Here is a 21,240-nt window from a genome sequence, read left to right as displayed (position 1 = left end):
AGCAGAAGCTGTCGCAAAAATACGAGGAAAGCAACAACCAAAAATGAGGACAGATTTTAATACTCCGCAATTAAATCATAGGCAGAGGCTTTACATATAGACATGACTAAAGAAATGAGACATATTTACACCTTAAGTATTTATTAGCTAAATAACTTTAAAAATAAAAACATTTAGATAAAATACATGCTTTTCACATCAGAAACAGAAATACACATCTGAACTCACTGAATGAGTAAAATATATCAAAAACGTTTTTAGCAGATCAGCAGCTTTAGTGGTGACATTAACACAGAAACACTGTTAAAAGGCCTGTGAAGTTCATTTCTTCCATGTGCATTTCCTATTTGACGACAAATTCTGCATCCGTGTTGTTCCCCACTGTGTTGTACAGACCACGCAATGGAGAGGAGTCACTGAGAAATGAGTGGACATCGACAAGGACCAAGTATATTGTCTTTACAGCCCACATAAGCTTGTTGTTATTGGATGTTCGGTCGTGGTTTGAGAATCAGTTTTCCTGTCTGTAAAAACAAATGAAATAAGCTTTAATAAACTTGCACAAATAAAAGCTGTGTGAAGCACTGTAGGTCACACCGTTACTCACATCATCACAGGACATGTTGTATTCTGCTAAAACTGTCCGACAGCGGGCAGCAATACTGAGGTCAAAGGTCAAGGATGTCAAACAGTAAGTATACAAAAAGTGCACATATGTAAAATTAAATATCTTGTTAAGAGTGGATGTGTGTGGTTAGAACAGAGGCTAGAATCATAGGTCACACAAAACAAGGCACTTCATATTAAGTTAGACAAAAAGATACATTGACGGTGCCACAACTCGTTTGTGGATTCCAGCAAAGAAGAGAGCTATTAGAGTGATGCAGCTAATAGTGAAAAAGGGATGATTCCACAGTGATGAAAGAAAAGAGACCTGCAGAACAAAAGTGACAAAGGAAAATGATGGTGGAAACAAGGTACTAATAAAGACAAAAGTCAAAGTCAATGATAAAATGCAAAGTAATTTCAAAGTATATACAAAATGTAAAATACAAAACAGTATAAGTGTACAAAGAACTAAATAAATAAAAGATTATAATAAGTACTAAAGTAAGATGGACACATTTTAAAGTCATACAGCATACAAGCAAAAAGGATTTGTGTCAGCGGACAAACTGCAAAAAAGTGTTTCCACATTAGTTTTCATAGTTTTCACAGTTTTCATATTCATTGCTCTTACCCACATTTTTCAATAATAAGCACAACGACACAACTAGACTGGATTTTCCACTAATACATACCTTTTGCGTATCCGGGTCTATTAACCAGTTCCAAGCCCCCGTAGCCGTACAGACAGACACCACAATCAGAATCACTGAAACGTGAAGGCAGCAAAATGAAATGCATTTCAGGAGACCAACTGTGGCTCAACAATGGTGATAGTAGGGGCTTCTGGAGTTTCAATTGTTCTGGCTAAGTTGGAGGGATATGGCTTCACGGATCTTACCAATGGCCATCCTGGTACCACCGAACAAGTTATGGACATTTTCTTTTCCAACCTGCATTTTATACTAAGTGTGTGTTCATGTGAAATACTAAAAAACTAAATGAGGATTCAGAATATACTATAACATACTGTAGCACATGATTATTATAATTTTTTTAAAGAATGTTTTTCTTTTGTTTGATGAAGGATCTATTCTGTCTGTATCCTATGTAAACAATTTTTTTACAGTAAAGTAATTGGTCAAAGTTTTAGCTGCTGACAAGTATGATTTTGTCGTCAGAGGTTAACCTCCTTTAGAGCAAGTTACCCATGGAGCATGAGCCCGTCTCACATGCACTGGAATCCTGACATTTTTCTGACCTTGTCCAGAGAGGGTCTATGTGCGAATGCAAACGTCCAAGTGAGATGTTCCCGATATTATTGAGACAGAGATTTGAGTAATTGAAACTTTTATCATGTATGGCTCCAATGTGCTGTAAACAAAACACTGTTTACCAATGCCTACGTTTTTTATCGTATTGCGTCTCCTGTGAGAACTGAACATTGAAATCAAGTTTAGTTTCTCCCATGAGAACGCTTCAGACTCAGACAATCTCCCCAATGTCTGAAATGCAACTCTGAACAATATCCGGGCTGATTTCTTCGGACATTGTCTGGAGTTCATAAGTTAAATGCTGATCTAAGATAAATAAAAGTGAGAAATCCTTGTGGTCCTTCGACAAATGACAGATATCCGGGGCAATGCCACAGTTTTAGCAATCAACATAGGCGTTTACTCACTTCTCCATCGGCCAGTTGCAGGTTGCAAACAGGAGACATACTCTGTCAGTCTTCTCTCAAAGGCCTTCAGATCTGGAAGAAAAACAGCAACATTCATACACTGTATTTGGACCTGTTGTCATTTTCTTTTTATATCAAGACTACATTTTTGAATTCACTGATTGCTTGTATCATCTTAACATGAAACATCTTAACATAACTACTGTCAATCTCAGCTCTAAAGCTTGTCATTTGTGAATTATCCAAGTTGTTAACTGAAAGGAAGCATGGTAAAATGCAGACAGAAGGATAACTTCATTAAGTTGTTGCTGTAGTTTAAAGCGGACTACATTTATTATTTAGCTAGTGTTTATTTTTAACAGCACTAGCAAAATAATGCCACATACCAAGGCATTTATAGCCTGAACAATAGACAGGCAGAACAACATTAAATTAATTCGATGCACGGGACAGGACACAATGCAAAACACAGTAACTATAGTAAACACAAAATGATTAAAACATAAAACGAGCAAGAAAATGCACACCGATTAGGACAATAGACACAAATAATGCACAAGCACAGATTTCAAACGATGATACTCTACCAAACCGTATAAAAACAAGCACCAGCAACTTTACTTATGGCAAAGCTAAGCTGTGTTTGCTACTTTCCAAGCTCCAATAAGGCGCAGTAGGAACTGGCAGACTAGATTTCTAAATGTGTTGAGAGTCTGTCGGTTAAGCTAACGTTAGCAAACCGGCTAAGTGTGATAGCGTTAGGCAGGCGAGCCAGCAAACGTTGCACTCTGTATTGGCATCTTAACACACCTATGTTAATGGATAATAGTATAGCTATTAGTCACAAACATGTCGGAGAATAAATAAATAAGAATAAGTTAATTAAAGCGCCTTCAGTATTTATTACCTTCGGCCTGTTCCAAGGAATTCATGTCTGCCAGTCCCAGCAGCCTGCGGTTGGCTGTTCCACTGCTTACCTAAACTGAAGGACAGGCCGAACAGACCAATCCGCAAAGGCTGTAACATCACATCTAACGTGATTGGCTAACAAACAGGCAAAAGGCGGAACGAACAGGCAGAGTCCACCCAGAACCATAGAGGCACAAGAGTTCCGACAGCGGTCACATGATTCATGTAGCTTCGAATAGTAATGACCCCAGACTGTTTATTTAGATTTAATCTTTTCAATTTAGAAAACTATGATGTATTGTACAACTTTCCAGCCTGATTCTGTATTTGCTAATCAATGATTGATTTTTTGAAATAATATTAATATTCAGAAATAATTGTACAGAATTACTTATTACAGCATAGGCCGTTACTGTTAGGTTAGCTCTGTGAATGTTAAAAATATCGAATAAATCATTTCAAAATATTTTGACAAAAACATTATTCTTGCTGGTCAAATTAACATTAGGTTCCAGTCTGTTAGCTAGTTGTTAGCTAGTTACGTCTTTCCATTGATCAGCACTTTTTTTTTTTTTGCCCTTTCGGCTTATACCGTGAGTTTAGGGTCGTCACAGCGGATCATTGTCTTCTACCGGGCTGGGGACCGGCGCTGCACGGCTGGGGATGGGCGACGGTCGGTAGGCGACCGCTCCACCAACTGAGCCACTGCAAATTGCAAATGTGTGTAGGTATTTACGGCTTGTTGTTCACATGCTGTAAATATCCTGTAATAGTAGCTGCTAAGTCAAAACTATAACATATGTCATGATCCCAGCTGATTTAAACTTTTTTACCTTATAAAATACAAGAAAACACCGCAGCTTAACAACGAGATAATGGAGTTGACGTCACTGTCTTTCAAAAACCACTCCAGTCCAAGTCCAGCCCGTAGCGCCCTGGTCCATAACTGATCCACACTATAGATGGCGCTGTATGGATTCAGAAACACCTCACACTTTTTTCATATGATGATTGACGTTACATACATTCAATTTAGCACAAATAACAGTCAAATAATACTTAATATAGGGTACTTACAATTAAACCCAGGTGCAATTTGAGTTCAACTGTTTATTTACTAATGGAGATTTAAAAATGATTTGAATGATTGATTGATTGATTGATTCTAAGTTAGTTCAGTTTCGGAATTCGGATAAGATTTGGATAACCAGGACAGCTCTTTGATTATTTTATTCTGTTAGGATGCTTGATAATATTTGGAAAGTAAAAAGTAATTGTGATAGGGAAATGAATCATCAGAGTTATTAAATAATGGTGTTTTACCAAAATACCTTAATATTTACTTTACATTTTACTTATTCCCCAATCTTGTTTAATTATGTCTGTCCATGTTTTATTGGCCACCAAGACCAACCACACTTTTCTATGGTTGAGATTATTCTTGGGTACGTAAATTAAATGCACACAAATTCTGAAAATGCAAATCAGGCAATGAATAAAATGGCATTACATAGCATATTTTTTCCTTTGTTATTATAAAATGGCATCTTTAACATATACAAACTCAAAGTACTGCTCATTTTTTAACAGATGATTAGGCAACAACAAGCTATTCCTTGGAACTTAAAAAATCATCCAATTTCATGAAAGTTTCAAACTACAATGATCATGTGTTTGATTTAGAGTGTGTAGCATGCTGTTTTGTTTACAGGCTGTAATTTATCTTTTAGCATTATACAGAACTTTTCTTTTAGAATTTGATCGATTTCCTCATCTGGGATGTCCCTCATATCTAAGACATCAACATCTTCCTCTGGCTTGTAGGTCACCTCACTGTAGGTCCAGCCAACCAGGGCTCTGAATCCTGTGGGTGTTTGTAAAGAGCAGATGGTCTTATTGGTGAACAGTGAGCTAGGATCTGTCTGAAGTTTGTTGTTTGTCTCAAGGAAATGATCCACCTCACGAGGCACCAAACTGAAGCAGTAGATTTGGTTTGTTTCCACCCTGTTCACCAGACTTGATTTGGCAAATTCGGGATTGACAACCTTTGGCTTTCTCCCAGTTTTCTCCAGCACCCAAATGTCCCCCTTGTCAATGAGACGAAAGATCCCTGCTGCCTGAGGTTGGCCCTTTCCAGAGACAAGCTCCAGGGGCTCCCACAATTGGGAGGACACGCCAAAGCTCACATCTGTTATGTATGCCTTTCCATCAATGACCACCTTGTTGATGAGGTGAGTATCAGCAGGGCCAAAGACATTGGTGGTACTGTGGAAAACTTTGGAGCCCAAGGTCACAGTGTCATAGCCCATTTTTCTCAGCACCCAGCCAAACAGAGAGTTGTTCTCCATGCACCAACCACCACGATTGCTCCTCACCAACTTATTGAAAATGACCTCGAGGTCCATGGTGATTCTCTCACCACAGTGCATGCTGAGGTTTTCAAATGGAAGTGACATGACATGTTGTTTGTGGATCAGCTTCAGGGTTCCAAGATCCGGTTTATCATAAGAGCCATGGAAGCCAATTCTTTTGAAGTACTCCTCCAAATTCATCTTACCTGTGAAACATAGCATATTGTATTATTTTATCACATCAATGTACCTGTTTTGTAATTGCACCCAGTTCTGCAAAGTTATCTCATTTGTCTTAGACCTTAAAAAGGCTTCATGTCAATTATGATTGACAGAACTTAATGATTAATCAGTCACAAAGTTGTTGTTTTTTTTGTTTTTGTTTTTATTAAAATCAGACATTTGGGAAACTGGTTATTTAGTGCATTCTGCAAACATAATAATCCTCATTAAACACATTAAATTCACTTTCATGCAAATGTTTAATAATTTTAAAATAGTCATAATCAAACATCAAAGACTCACACATTTCCATAAATCCATACGTGTGTTATGTGGTTTATCCAGAGTGGATAACAATTAAGTCAAATGTAAACGCATTAAGTAACCAGGTTAAACTCAGCTTGTAGTGTCATGTAAAAGGGAAAACTAGTTAACTAGGGAAATAGGGAGACCTGGTTTCCTCTAGATTTCTGTTGGGGAAGGCCGAGTTCTTTGAAATGTAGATACATAACCAGGTTTCTAATGGGCTTTTGTCCAACTGCATGTGTGTAACAAAAAGCTGCAGACAGGAACAGACAGCTGAGTGAAAGGCAGAGTGGAGGAAGAGCTCATTAATGGGGCAATGTTGCCTCATTTTTTTAAACAAAGTCGGCCTAAAGCGCAACAGAAAATTTTACTAACACAAAGTCCCTCGCAGAAGCCTAAAAAAGTCACTTTCCCTTGTGGATTTTTTTAAATTCGGACAGCAAAGCAATACAAAATATGAAACAAAAGCATAGACCCTTACCTTTCATACAGGTTGGCCGCGAAACGTCAAAATTGTAAATTCTGAGGGATGAGAATTTCTATGGGGACGAAGCTTTCACACAAAGGAAAAACAACACAACTTCTTCTTTCTTTCTTTGTAGTTGATCCTATATACGAGTGAGGCTTAGTTAATTGTAAATGTCTTCCTGACTTTGTCTGGGGTAGTTGATGATTTGCCGGGCCTGACACATGCTTGGCTTAGGGGGCAAAGTATACACGATGAAGCAATCAGATAATACACATATTTCTACTTGCCCAAATGAGCAAAGTCGTTATTATGTTGTGCAAGCAAATCATTCCATTTGCATCTCATGTTCTTCAACAATACTGGAACAACAATTTTCCCATGTCCTTACTGATTATGTTGGGCCTTCATTTAAAACAAAACAAAAACAAAAACAAAAAAATTAACAATGGATTCACTTACACTGCCTTTATATGGGGGACACAATATAACTTTTTACAACGGAATAAACACATTCTTCCGATTCCAAAGGCAAATTACAATTTGTAAGATTTAAAACACACTCCTCCCTACTTCAATGCACTTGCATGCTGTTTTCTTTAAGTTACGTTCCATGAGATTGGAAAATTCAATATCATTAAACAACAAACAAGTGCGAGGAATTTCTGTATGCAATAGAAATCAACAGAAAGGAAAGTAACAGCATATAAGAAAAAATAATTTAAAAAAAACGTAAATTTATTCTGAAGCATTTCTTGGCCTTCGGATTATATTCAATGATTTGGATGTTTCAAGAGCTTTCTAAATTTTCACATTCAATATTGTGGCAAAAATTTCTACTTCTACTTGTTTTTCAATTAACCCAGCGTTCAAGTGTAGCAAAAAAAACAGATTTTCGTAGGTATCAAGAACATATTAAATAAAGTCATAAGTAAACCAACACATCTCAGTTCAAAAGAAATTTGAAAACAGAGATGGATTACTGAAAGGGCCTATGGGGCACAGTCCCGGGTGGACTAAAGAAGCCTGGGTGGAGTAAAGAAAAATTACACAAACTGAGCAAAAAGAGATTTAAAAAAAGACAAAAACAGATACAAAACAGAAAACACAAAGACACTCAATTTGCCCCCAAAGAAAGGGTGGGGGGCCCTTCCCAGTCTGTGCCCAGGGGCCCATTTTCTTCTTATCCCTATACTAAAAAGAATTATGGGGATAGAGACAAGTTGGGCTGTCTACACACTAACCCAACAATTTAAAAACTATGTAATGAAATAGTACAGTTAGTTTAAATTAGTTTATATGAATCTTCCAGGATCTGGATTGTGTTATCATAAGTAAATATATATAGTCCTTCAGCCAGGTTGTGACATATGTTCAGGACTGTAAAATTAAAAATTATGTTTTTCAGAGTGTGTAGCATGCTGTTTTATTTACAGGCTGTAGTTTGTTTTGCAGCTTTATATTAAACCTTTCCCTCAGAATTTGATCGATCTCCTCATCTGGGATGTCCCTCATATCTAAGACATCAACATCTTCCTCTGGTTTGTAAGTCACCTCACTGTATGTCCAGCCAAGCAGGGCTCTGAATCCTGTGGGTGTTTGTAAAGAGCAGATGGTCTTATTGGTGAACAGTGTGTTAGGATCTGTCTGAAGTTTGAGGCACATCTCAAGGAAATGATCCACCTCACGAGGCACCAAACTGAAGCAGTAGATTTGCTTTGTTTCCACCCTGTTCACCAGACTTGATTTGGCAAATTCGGGATTGACAACCTTTGGCTTTCTCCCAGTTTTCTCCAGCACCCAAATGTCCCCCTTGTCAATGAGACGAAAGATCCCTGCTGCCTGAGGTTGTTCCTTTCCTGAGACAAGTTCCAGGGGCTCCCACACTTGGCAGGAGACGCCAAAGCCCACATCTGTTATGTATGCCTTTCCATCAATGACCACCTTGTTGATGAGGTGGGAGGCATTAGGGCCAAAGTCATTAATGGCACTGTTGAAAACTCTGGAGCCCAAGGTCACAGGGTCATAGCCCATTTTTCTCAGCGCCCAGCCAAACAGAGAGTTGTTCTCCATGCACCAACCACCACGATTGCTCCTCACCAACTTATTGAAAATGACCTCGAGGTCCATGGTGATTCTCTCACCACAGTGCATGCTGAGGTTTTCAAAAGGAAGTGACATGACATGTTGTTTGTGGATCAGCTTCAGGGTTCCAAGATCCGGTTTATCATAAGAGCCATGGAAGCCAATTCTTCTGAAGTACTCCTCCAAATTCATCTTACCTTTGAAAAACGGGACATTATACGAACTGACGTCTTTCTAGGCAACACATAAGATAAACTATGGGTCCATATCAAAACCTATTAACCCGCTATAAAATATAAACAATTGTTTCTCGGCTGGGTGGCATTACGCACTAGGTTCCTGTTTAGACAGTAAGTTTTACAGTAATTTATGTGGATCATCTTGTTATTTGACCAATAGGTTCTTATCATTCCGCGGTCTCCTATCTTGTCGACGTTACGGTGTTTTGGCACCGTTTTGGATCTACAAACTCGCACACCATTATTAACGCTACAATTTCAATCAATAGTTTTCAACGCTGTTTCAATCGCTACTCGTATCTCGATGACACGGTTCAAAATTACTATCCTTACCTTAAAACTGTGATGTAACGTGCAGATGTCAGATGATGAACTAACATGGCTGTCTTCGAGTCAGGAAGAAAAAGTTTGTTTTGGCGTGGTGTCCAGGCGCAGTGTCGCCATCAGGTGGCGCTGTTTTCCTACTAACGTTGTAGCACGTGACATGTACAGAGAAGACGTCAACAAATTAACCATAATGAAGAAGTGTGAGATAGTTTGTTAATTATGTGATTGAACATAATATAACCTGTTGTTTGAAGTTAAAATCTACGCATATTATAGTATGACCATTCTTTTGTAACACTGAGCAGTCTATCTTAGAAACCGATAACGTATTATTTGTTTTTAGTTTAAAAATTGTTTATCACACAGAAAAACAATATTAGGTTGATTACAAAAAAATCGAAATTTTAATCAGTGCTACGGTTCACACAAGAAAAAAAAACGCATAATGGATGGATTGAGTGCAAATAGTAGTTTAAGTGAAATGCAATGGTTCGTGATTTAAATTTGTGTCTGACGGAATAGGTAATATATGAATAATAATACTGGTACCGCGATTGAACAAACTATACGATTTGCTTTTAGTTATTCTAGTACTTTTAAACATTAAACCTGTTACCGAGATCTTCGTGTTCGTTATTGCAGGCACTTAAGTGCCAGAAGTCTGCAGCGCATTGAGACATGCGACTTTCAAAATAAAAGCCTCGCTGTAAATAGCAACATTAGAACGCAGTGGTGGAGGTCTCCTAAGGTGGTTTACTCAAGTATACGTGAAAATACCATTTAAGAAAGCTTGGGCAGAAACCGAAGAAAGTATGTGCACAAGTATATTCCTGAAATGTAGCTTATCTACGCATCAACGTATTTCCCGCGTCTTTGTACGTTTACTGGACGTCAAGCCAATAGCTGCAGTTTTGGTGTAATTTACGTAAAAAAAAAATCACGTATAGCACCTACTGAGGAAGTGCACGCCGGTATCATCGCGCACTCGGATGTATTGTCTTTAGCGGAGTTTAAAACACATATTTTACTTATTTTCTTATCGGTTTCTGTTAAGGTTAGTATCGATGGTCAGTACGTTCATTTGAATAGTTTACACAAGCTGTGGATTTTTCTTAACTATGCTACTGACTGTGCATGAATCCACACGTTGTTGCATAATTTGCATGCTGTATTAATCCAAAAGTACAAAAATATTTATGTAGTGCGATCATAGACATCATATACAGCACGCTTGTTCGATAGAATCATAAAGCTGCCATATATGTAATACAGCGTTAGTACACATAGAAATATCCACCTTATTACCTACATCTCATTGAGCCCCCAAGGTCAGTGAACTAGCCCACATACTGTATGTTACGCAAGTTTAGCCGAAGGGTTTTTGTACGATTTTCAATTGTGTGGGAGTGTTTTTGTGAGTACTTTCAGAAACTTAATGTATAGTCGCTTTTCCAACAGTAGATCTAATCCTTTCTTCGATGCACAGCTCGCCCTCTGGAATGGAAAACGTTCGCGCAGACACGTTTTTGATAACTGGAGGATGTGGCTACTTTGGTCATCGGTAAGGAGTTTTCGTACCGCATGTATGTCATGCATGAATGTATTCCTTCAGTCCTATTATTACTGGTACGTTGTACTGTCACGCTGCTTTACCACAACAAGATGGCGTAGTTGCATCAGTTTTGTCCATTAGGCTGTTTTAGAATTTCATGCAATTGCTGTGTATTTGTCTTAGCTTTACAACTTTAGTTAAAATGGAGGATTGTTATGGCCTTTAATGGAAAGATTAATTATTATGTAATAACTTTTTGCCCCTGCAGCCTGGCATGCTCACTGCATAAAAAAGGAGCCAGAATCATTCTGTTTGACACAGTTCCTCCAAGCCAAGAAACACCAGAGGACATTACGTTTGTGCAGGGTGATATACGTGACTACGCACACATTGGAAAGACCATGAAAGGTGTGGATTGTGTGTTCCACATCGCCTCCTATGGTATGTCTGGCAGGGAGCAACTGAATCATCATCTGATTGAGGCAGTGAATGTTCAAGGCACACAGAACATCCTAAAGGCATGCGTTGAGCATGGAGTGTCCAGGCTGATTTACACAAGCACCTTCAATGTTGTATTTGGAGGCCAAGTGATAGAGAATGGAGATGAACGCCTTCCTTATCTACCTCTTCATCTTCATCCCGACCACTATTCTAGAACAAAGTCCCTGGCTGAGATGGCAGTGCTAAAAGCAAATGGCACAGCATTAAAGGATGGCTCTGGGATGCTGACAACTTGTGCACTGCGTCCAGCAGGAATCTACGGGCCTGGTGAGCAAAGGCACCTACCCAGAATAGTTGGCTACATTGAAAAGGGAATCTTTAGGTTTGTTTATGGTAAACCCACCAGCCTGGTGGAGTTTGTCCATGTGGACAACCTTGTGTTGGCACATGAGCTGGCTGCACAGGCCTTGACCTCAGAGAAGCAGCACTGCTCTGCTGGCCAGGCTTACTTCATTTCAGATGGCAGACCTGTCAATAATTTTGAATTCTTCCGACCCCTTGTTGAGGGTTTAGGGTATTCTTTCCCCAAACTACGTCTGCCTCTCTCTCTTGTTTACTTTTTTGCCTTTCTCACAGAAATTATTCACCACCTCATCGGCCCCTTCTATAATTTCCAGCCTCTGCTGACACGTACAGAAGTATATAAAACTGGTGTGACGCATTACTTCAGCATGGCAAAAGCCAAGGCAGACCTGGGTTATGAGCCTCTGGAACACAACCTGGATGAGGTTGTACAATGGTTCAGAAGCAGAGGCCATGGGAAAAAACTGCAGAGCTCCATCTTCAGGCAATTACTACTAGACATCTTGTTTGCTGCTGCCTTTGTTGCCTTGGTTCTCTCTTTTCTTCCAGTTGTTGGCAGTTGATGAGCAGGTTAAGCATTGCAACATCATTGTGCCATACATCCTGTATCATACATACAGGATGGGTGCCAAACGTTGCATCACCTTAGTTGTAAATTGCAAAAAGAGCAAAACCAAGATTTTATACATGAACATAATATATAAGGCACATTTGGTTTGTACAAATGTTCCTTAATCACCAGAAGTAATACAAATGGTCAAGAAGTGTATAAAAAGAAAGTTATAGTAAAATAATAAAAAGAGCAGCACTTGTATCCATTTACGTGCAGTTTTAGCCCATTCTTCATGGCACAATAGTCCCAAGTCTACCTGTTTGCTGGGTTGTCTGCCACGTACAGCTTCGGGTCTTCGACTATATTTAGGTGTAGTGACTTGGAAGGCCATGGAGAAACATTCACTTTATTCTTTTTAAACTATTATTGAGTTGATTTGTTTTGTTCTTTGAATCATTGTCTTGTTGAAGGATCCACTGCCTCTTTGTTTTTAGCTTTGTGACTGATTAGGCCGCCTTCATTCTTCCTTCCACTTTATTCAGAGCTCCAGTGCCCAGTGCAAATACACCCTAAAAACAACATTGAGTCTTCACCCTGACTGTTGGAATGGTGTACCTCTCCTTAAAGGCAAAGTTTTTTCTTATTGCACATACCTGTACAAATTATGACTAAATAATTCTAATTTTTCTAATAAGACCACTCAGACAAACTCAGACAACACCTGACGGTGGAGTTGTGGACTTTAATTTCATTTACGTCTAAGGACTTTGTCAGGTCCCCTGCTATTTGTTTTGGAATTTTATGTGGCTCTCGAGCATGTTTCCTAGCATCTCTTAGTTTTTTTTTCTTGGTCTTCCACTTCTTGGACGAACTTTAATATGACCATGTTTCCTCCATTTCTGGATTATAGTTTTGACAGTTGGTACTGGTATCACTAAATGCTTTGAAATATTTAACATCTGTCTCCAGCTTTAGGAAGTATTAATAATTTAATTTTGAGTGCTTTTGAAGGCTATTTTTGTGATTCCATTATTATTGCTCTCAACAAACCATTTCAAATTGCCCCTTAAGATCTACCCTTTGCAAATTTAGTTGAAGTTGTTTTAACATACCTGGTGCTAAATGTGGACAGACTTTTTTTGAAGATAAGACACCTGATTTTACATATTAAAGCTAAGTACCCAGATGGATCAAGGGCGATGCAAACTTGCACTGGCATAATCAACATTTTTTTTACTATAACTTTCTTTTTATAGCCTTCTTTATCATTTTTGTCTGTTCTGGTGATACGCTTACATTTGTACTAACTGAATCTGCATTATTATGTGGATTTTTTATTTCCTCAAAACAGCATGCAAACATTTTTATTCAACTCTACCATGATAGGCGTACACTCTTAATATCAAAAATGGCTATTATTTACAAGTTCTTGAGTCATAGAAGAACTGTATATAAGACTAAGTCAATGAAAGCAAACTGATTTTTGATGAGGACATTGCCTTTAACACTGTACAACAATTATTATTTAGCATAATTATCACATTTAGAGACTATGGGTCAAATACTTATTTTGTCCACAATGAAGAAAATATATAAAATATATATATAAGGCCAAGTGTAGGGCAAGTGGTTAATGCTGTGTGTGTGTGTGTGTGTGAAAGAGAGAGAGAGTGTGTAAGAAAAATCATAAAAGATGCTAAAATGTTTTGAATATGGTAATGAATAAAACCTTACTATTCAAATGATTTTTTTTTTTTTGCAGATGTTTTTGAAGTAATGGATATGTTGTAATTATCATATTTACACAGTTTCAATCAACCTGAATTCAAAATTTAAAAAATGGGCTAAAATTAAAGGTTTAGTAAAATGCATATATTTATCGTTTTGATAAAGACTTGTAAAGTTCTAGTACCCTAGCGTGATTTTGCTTTCTTTCTTTCCTTCATTTAAGAACCACAGCTCATGAGTTTTCAGCTTATGCCTGGCTAAAAATAATAATTTTTATCCAGCCTAATAATTTTAAACATGTATGTAGAACATATAAGTGGATTTCAACCTATTAGCTATCATAATGAGATTTTCCTAAATGCACATAGGCCAATTAGTTTGGGCAACCTGAGGATCTCAATCATCTGTCTTAAAGGTGAAAAAACGTAAGTTTGAAATAGCTTTGCCCTCCATGTTACCAATGGACTGCAGCCTATTCCTGGTGTAAATCGAGTCGGACCAGGTGAGGCATGCTTTGTGGGGTATTTTAGTCAGCCTGCGATGAATGCAGACGTCCCCTTCTCTCTAAACTCTTCTCTTTTCAGAGCCGGCAGCCCCTTGCTGAGTTGGTCACAATCATTGTTTCTCTGCAGCATTAACCACATTCCACAGAGGCGCAGCGCATCCTGTCTCCATCCCCGCATTCCTTTTACGCAAACGAGTCCCCTGTGTGAAACGGTATTTTATTTAGATTTTCGGACGCTTGGTTTGCTCAGACTAGTATACAAGCGATACTCACGTCTTATCAGATTATCCTGCCTACTTAAATGTGTGGCACAGTGACCGTAAGAGAAATCCAGGGTGAAAACCAACAAGGGGAAATTCCTCCGCGCAGCGCGCCATTGACTGTAAAGACCTTTCAACTTAACAAAAACTGAAGTTGATAAACGTATCCCTGTCGGCTGAAACTGTGAGAAAGAGTTAGTATTTTCGGCGGAGCGGGCAAAGCAGAAGAGGAAGATGCGGCACACGGTGGATGTTTCTGCGTACGCTGGTGGTTTTCTGTAGATGAGCGACGGCTGTACCGCGGCGTTTTGTTTTGATTTCCATGTGAAATGCAATTAGTGCTCCGCGGAGCTCGCTAGTTTGGCTCGCGCAGCGGAGCCCACTTTCAACTTGTTTCTCGCCTCGGGAGCTCAACATGGAGCACTATCAGGAAGACTTGGGACTCCGGGCCACGAAACTGATGGAGGACATTTCTTTGTATGATGCGTATAAAGACGGGATGTACAATGTGAGGAGAGACTTGGTGATTAACCCCGATTTGGACTTTTCGGCTCCGGCAGTGGCAGAGCATCAAAGTAAGCCAATGAATGGGACCTCCGTGCTCCACCAGCAGCATCACACCGTGGAGAATTTCACGTCTGGGAATAAAGTGTACAACGCGGCTCCGGTGCGCCCCGTCAGCTGCAGCCGGACCGTCCCTGTGGATTTCTGTGCCCCTCAGAGAGACGCGGGTTACAGCGAGGATGGCTGCTGCACCAAATCCGAAGTGGCTCTGCCGTGCTACACGGGCGCTTCCGAGAGGCACAGGAGATACTCTCTGGAGGTGCAGGGCCACAGGTACAGCACCGGATCCGCCTTCGACGGTGTGCCTCTCAACAAGCCGGTGGCTCTGCCGGGCAACAGGTGCAACAGTGTGTGCATTACCAGCATCCACGACGGGAGATATACCGCCACCAGTCCCCGGTCCAGCTTGGCATCTCCTCTGTCTTCTCAGGAGCAGAGCAAGCACGCCAGCCCGAGGTCGAGCATCAGCAGCCCGCGTACTAGTTTGGTGGTACCGGGTCAGGACAGGTACACGAGCCCCAGGTCTAGTTTGGTGCACTGTGAAGGCAACAGTGTCGTGAGTCCCAGGTCCAGCTATGCAAGCACTGCCAGCGACACGAGTAAACACTCCAGCCCCAGGACCAGCCTCAACAGCTGCGACTGCTGCAGCAAGCCCAGCAGCAACCGCACCAGCGGCATAAGTATGGGCTACGACCAACGGCATACCAGCCCTAGGTCGAGCACGGCAAGTCAGTACTCCTTCACCACCAGCCCGAGATCCAGCTACTCTGACTCCCGGTACGGGCCTGTAGTAAACCATGACCTGGAGGGGGCGATTTTACACGCGGCGCCGCTGGCGAGTCCTCGTTCGAGCATCTGCAGCCAGGACGGGAGTGCAAGACCTGGAGCCCCCGCAAACTGCGTGGTCAGTCCCCGGTCCAGCATCTCCAGTCACAGCTCCAGAAGTTCTCGCAGCTCCAGGGGGTCTATGAGCACCTACCCGGACCTACAGCTGCCGTCACCCAGGTCGTCCATGCTGGGGAGCAGTTTACACGAGGATACACTGCTGCAGGAGCTCGGAGACTCAAGCGGGATCCAAAATCGCGTCCATCTCCAGGGGCTCTCGGGAATGCCAGAGCCTCAACAGCAAGCAGCCCAAACGGGAGGGACTGTGGAGATGACCGTAGGGTCTCCATCATCACTTGTTTACGGGATGTCTTCAAAAACTGCATCCTCAGGCCAGAGGTTTAAGCTACCTTACCAAGTGACCCCCAGCCGAGAGAGCGGGCCAAGCCAGGCAGAGAGACGGCTGGAAGCGCTCACCCTGGAACTGGAAAAGGAGTTGGAGATTCATATGAAAAAGGAATACTTTGGTATGTAATATTAATTGGATGGTTTGTTTATAAGAACTCCCGCCTATGTTTTTTTTTAGACTTGCTGTTAGACATGGCTGAAAAGCGTTCAGAATATGCAAACAAACTACATGCTCCTGTTTATAGTTAGAACACAAACCTCTACTACTAAAATAAATCTCTTTTGGTCCCAGAGACTCAGGCCCAGACCAAACCAACATTTTTTATTTATTTCAAATTTGACATCGGTCTCACTTTAAAACGCCTGTGTTAAGACTTGAGTTTTGTTGTTTCTGTGCACGACGGCTTTATTTATGGGTTCGTTATCTCGTCAACGTTTGTTTGCAACCTGCAAACGCTACATTAACGCTAACAGGGACGCCTGTGGCAGATAAGACTGGCTTTGCGAAACAATACAAATTTCTGTCTTGGCAGAGCTAACGTTTGCACAGAGCTGCACCTCGCTGAATGGAGCCTTCTGTTCTGCCAGAGCAGACACCCTTTGGTCATTCAGAGTAGTGTGGTCTGGCATTGTTGAAAATGGAGCTATCCTTTGGGTATAGCTCCAAATTGCACTTGTGGTGAAGTGCAATTTGAGAGTTACAGTAGAGAAGTGAGTCAGACTTTGTGGATAATTTTGGAAATAAACTTGTTGTTTAAAGTATGACTTCCTCCCTTAGTCTAGTCTTTTTTTCATATTTTTCCCCCAAGAACTGAACACTGTGGTGTTTTTCTGTTTAGGGAGTTTGAGACCCAATACGTTTTACTTCACCAGCAGTAAGACAGCTACAGAAAGCCTGCTGAGGAAGTTACTGTCTACCTTTGAATTAGCAGCCAGACAAATTGCTGCAGCCAGAGAGTGGTGGCTTGTTTTATAGCCAGTGCACTTGCTCAGAATGAGACCAAGACAGCTGTTGATATGTTCCAGAGAAGCAGGTGAGAGAAGGGGGCTGGAAGATGGGACTGAGACATGAGGTGAGAACAGGAGAGATAATGGTGAAAGAAGCAAGAGGGTGGAAAAAGATAGTGATGAGGATTGAAAAGAAAGGGAGAGAAAGGGAAGAATGCAGTCAGACACTCCTCACACTGAGGCCCAATAGAGACAGCACTGTTTCCGTAGCGACAGTGGAGAAATTGATCGTAGGGGCTTTTTTCGAGGGGGGGGCAGTCCTGCCTGCCAGCGTTCAACACTGCCTGATCTGCACTGCTCTGCTGGCCGGCTGGCCCTTGTGTGGCCTCTGTTTGTTGTGGTGGCGAAGGAGCTGTGAATCAACAGCTGGCCCGATACAGGCTTGCAATTCAAGCAATAGAGCGAGGCCCACCCCCCACCCCCTTACCCCTCTCTCCCCTCCACCACTACCCCGCCCTGATTCTCCCGCAAAGCCCTTCATTAACCAGCCAGTGGGGAGTCGGGCAACACCAGACACTTGGCACACGATCTTGGCTGCCGGGCCAGACGTAGTTGGTGGGGGTCAAGTCTGATCACCTGCCCAGAATTATAATGGCAGTAGTCATGCACATGCCTGACGCACACACACGCTGACTTGTGGACAACAGCACACTGGCTGCACTGTGTTCTGCACTACATCTTCCTTCTGACACACTGTACATGCTCAAGTTGCTTGTGACCTAAGATGAGAGAACCTCTAATTTCTTTTAACCCTAGACCATCCTCTGATGTTTGAATTGCTCTCGGTTGTGTTACAAGAAGATCTCTGTCCTGAAACATAAAGTATTATTGTTGTCCAACAATAATAATGTGTTCACTAACTTAATAACTTCTGTAGGAGGTGCAGATGTTTTAAAGAATCAGTTAACAAGAAATCTGCAGTTCATCTCTCTTTGAAGTTTTCTTGCCATTTGTTTGATTGAAGACATTTGTGTAACTTGTCCTTGTCTTGAGATTGTGTTGTAAGTAGTCCAAGTTACAATGAGTGATAGAGTAAAGTGTCATGAATCAGGCTGTGCAAAGCTTTTTACAACTCTTTGCATGTTCTGTGTTGTGTTGTTTTCTGTCAGTGAAGGTACAGTTACTAAGTCGGGTACAATAAAAACATTCTCTAATAGATGACTTATTGTAATCACATCACATAATCAAGGTATGTCACCATTACATCAGAAAGAGTTTCTTTGCTTGATGTTGCACATTATATTTGAGAGAATTTTACTCTTTCAGAAAAATAACCAAAATCTATTTTATATTGATGCACTGTACTCATTCCCTGTTCTTATTTCATCAGCAGACTAATCTGTGTGATGCCAGAAACCTTCTCTCAAGCCTAGTAATGAGCCTTTATTGAGCCATACTGCTGCTTAGAAACAAATGTGGCTGGATCTTAACAACAGTGTTTAATTTCCAAATATCTCTCTCAAACACACACAGACACACACACACACACAATGTATTTGTGTGTGGGTTTAGTGATGCAATTTTATTTTTAACCCCAGTAAAAGCACAACATCCTGTCTATACCAAATGGACATGTTATGAAATGGGCACATGAGAGGGTGAGCATCCTGTTTTAAATTGATGACAAGAATGCTACAGAGATTTCCCTGCCACCTTCTAATACGATAACAACTTCCCTGACTCATAAAGATCCTTTTTATATCTCTAGCATGTGCTGAAAGTTGTAACAGGTTCGTTTTGATTTCTTTATGACTGATGTTTTTGCCATGAGAAAGAAAGTTGCCCTGGTGATAACGGAATCTCAACAGTCTTGCCAACACATGGTGTGTAGTTTTTGGGGAAACTGCAGCATAGTTGCAACCAGAGGCCAAAAAGTGGTAAAGGTAAAACAACGCTGCTACTGTTTATAAATTATTCATACTCCTTCTGTTTAGCTGTTGGGTGGAGAGTCAAAGTCAAAGACCTGTATCGGATATGGCACAGACGGAATAAAGCTGTGGGAAAGAAATATATAAAAGATTAAAGAAAGATAATAAGCACATAATACGGCTGCTATTATTGTTATTATGAAGCTGGTTAATGGTGCATATTAATAAAAACACCTGGTGACTTTAAGGGTTTGAGGAGTAAAGAACCCACAGATCTGCTGTGTCTGTAGATACCTGTCTCACCTCTGCATCTCCATTAAAATGCCTGGGGTGGCTTGACTAAAGTATGTACACTGTTGTTATATTTTCTTTGTTATTTTGGTCCACTAGCTGTCAAGCAAGTAATGCAGAGAATGAGGTACATGGTTTATTGTCATCTGATTTAATGTGCAGTTAGTAAGGTGTGGCAGGCAAAAAACCGAGACACAAAGAAAACAATGTAGTAATGATTAGCAATTACATCTTGCTCTTTAATATCAAATAGAATCGTCCAACACAGTGCATCACAGCTTGATGCATACGCGTCAGTCAGAGCCCCCATGATATAACCCCTATCCACCACAACATTAAAACTATTATTTTCCAGTTAGTGTTTTGGCTAATTGGTCTACTTCTCTCAAATTGTGTACAGTTAACAGTAATTTTGGAAATCTGTGAAAGAATACTACACCAAAAGCAGCTTGTCCATGTCACCTTCCTGCAACTGTGGCGCAGGAAGGTAGAGCGGTTGTCCACCAATCTCACAGTTGTTGGTTCAATCCCCGGCTCCTCTGGTCACATGTCGAAGTGTCCTTGAGCAAGACACTGAACCCCAACTTAGTTGCTCCCGGTGAGTGTTGGCCAGCTGCATAGCAGCTCCCCCATCGGTGTGAGATTGTAAGTGCAGACCATTTACCATTTACCATCTATTGTCGGGCACAGCAAATACTCATGAGAGGAAGTATGTTGTCCTGATACCCATCAAAAAGGGAACAGACACTTCCTGAGAACATGGAGGAAGATGGTCAGATGCCTGAACTAAAAAGCCAGTTCAGCCTGGCTATCATTGCTTCACTGAACATAACCCTGGTTGTGTTATAAACCGTTTGTGCTGCAGAGGTAATAAAGAATAAGTACATGTAGTGACATAGTGCTCAAAGAAAGCAACTAATAAATTGGGTCCTAATTGCAGCATGTTTCATTTCCTGGCAGCAAATGTCATCACCTCATTGAGGATTGATTGTTTCGTTATTAACAGACTAAAGACTGATTTGGCCTGTTAGAGTCTGTGTTTGATGCATGCAGTGCCGGTCCAAGCCCGGTAGAAATTGGGGAGGGTTGTGTCAGGAAGGGCATCCGGCGTAAAAACTGTGCCAAATCAACATGCGGACAATGATCCGCTGTGGCGACCCCGAACTCACGGGATAAAGCCGAAAGGAGAGTAGTAGAGTCTGTGTTTGATGCCAGAGAGAACCAATGGTTCTGCTACAAGCATCTCTGGCCATGAGCTGATACATTTTCTGTGTAAATCAGGATGATCATAACGCTACGTATCATGTAAATTTTCTTTCCTCTTTATACTAGGTTAGTGGCTTCAGAAAGTATTCGGCTTAATTTCAATTGAATTTAAAACAAGTTCATTGTGTTTGTTCTGATTATCATAGTGATGTGTACAGAATTTGACTGGAGTCCACCTATGGCAAATAGGTTGGTTGGCTGGTTTAAACATACTGTTACTTCAGAGAGTATTCAGGCCCCTTTACTTTCTGCACACTATGCTGTGGTGTGGAAAGAATGTAATGAAAACAGGAAACATATTATTATAAATTATTGTCACTTAAAAACCAAAGACACTCCTTTGCGTAGATATTCACCCTTAATTCAGTACCTTGTACAATCCCCTTAGTACAGCCTTAAATCTTCTCATGTCGGTC

The 21,240-nt window shown here is 40.7% G+C and overlaps 4 protein-coding genes across 7 annotated transcripts in view; 1 reads left to right on the top strand and 3 right to left on the bottom strand.

The window, feature by feature from the left end:
* Positions 1-124: 124 nt before the first annotated feature.
* On the bottom strand, positions 125-3,388 carry cnep1r1 (CTD nuclear envelope phosphatase 1 regulatory subunit 1). The gene is made up of 6 exons (XM_067495168.1): positions 3,195-3,388; positions 2,288-2,359; positions 1,302-1,375; positions 825-934; positions 608-662; positions 125-524 (listed from the first exon to the last, which is right to left on the bottom strand). The coding sequence occupies exons 1-6, from the start codon at positions 3,217-3,219 to the stop codon at positions 483-485; spliced, it is 378 nt and encodes a 125-aa protein (XP_067351269.1). The 5' UTR covers positions 3,220-3,388; the 3' UTR covers positions 125-482.
* Positions 3,389-4,293: 905 nt separating this feature from the next.
* On the bottom strand, positions 4,294-6,694 carry LOC137112273 (arylamine N-acetyltransferase, pineal gland isozyme NAT-10-like). The gene is made up of 2 exons (XM_067495165.1): positions 6,557-6,694; positions 4,294-5,753 (listed from the first exon to the last, which is right to left on the bottom strand). The coding sequence occupies exons 1-2, from the start codon at positions 6,561-6,563 to the stop codon at positions 4,876-4,878; spliced, it is 885 nt and encodes a 294-aa protein (XP_067351266.1). The 5' UTR covers positions 6,564-6,694; the 3' UTR covers positions 4,294-4,875.
* A 564-nt stretch (positions 6,695-7,258) lies between these two features.
* On the bottom strand, positions 7,259-9,397 carry LOC137112289 (arylamine N-acetyltransferase, pineal gland isozyme NAT-10-like). Its single transcript, XM_067495166.1, has 2 exons — positions 9,199-9,397; positions 7,259-8,823 (listed from the first exon to the last, which is right to left on the bottom strand). The coding sequence occupies exon 2, from the start codon at positions 8,816-8,818 to the stop codon at positions 7,946-7,948; it is 873 nt and encodes a 290-aa protein (XP_067351267.1). The 5' UTR covers positions 8,819-8,823; positions 9,199-9,397; the 3' UTR covers positions 7,259-7,945.
* Positions 9,398-10,119: 722 nt separating this feature from the next.
* Positions 10,120-21,240, top strand: part of wtip (WT1 interacting protein) — a 31,700-nt gene continuing 20,579 nt past the window's right edge. For 2 of the 4 annotated variants that reach the window (XM_067495149.1, XM_067495148.1), the window contains exon 1: positions 12,112-16,510. In XM_067495149.1, the coding sequence (XP_067351250.1) occupies positions 15,010-16,510 (1,501 nt within the window). In that variant the 5' untranslated portion in view covers positions 12,112-15,009. Of the gene's footprint in view, positions 10,247-10,266; positions 10,521-10,678; positions 10,754-11,012; positions 11,513-12,111; positions 16,511-21,240 lie in introns of those variants that run through there. The other 2 variants (XM_067495150.1, XM_067495151.1) reach the window with 2 other exon arrangements.

This window comes from Channa argus, chromosome 2, assembly GCF_033026475.1.
Source record: "Channa argus isolate prfri chromosome 2, Channa argus male v1.0, whole genome shotgun sequence".
NCBI lineage: Eukaryota > Metazoa > Chordata > Actinopteri > Anabantiformes > Channidae > Channa > Channa argus.
This window is presented reverse-complemented; position numbering and strand designations above follow the sequence as displayed.

What these genes read in the sequence shown, in the direction of transcription:
- cnep1r1 (XM_067495168.1), bottom strand. Translation starts at nt 3,219, where the DNA reads ATGAATTCCTTGGAACAGGCCGAAG. An exon ending in TTCCTTGGAACAGGCCGAAG is followed by an intron (nt 2,360 to 3,194) that starts GTAATAAATACT and finishes TTTTTCTTCCAG; the next exon opens with ATCTGAAGGCCTTTGAGAGA. An exon ending in ACAACATGTCCTGTGATGAT is followed by an intron (nt 525 to 607) that starts GTGAGTAACGGT and finishes TTGTTTTTACAG; the next exon opens with ACAGGAAAACTGATTCTCAA.
- LOC137112289 (XM_067495166.1), bottom strand. Translation starts at nt 8,818, where the DNA reads ATGAATTTGGAGGAGTACTTCAGAAGAATTGGCTTCCATGGCTCTTAT.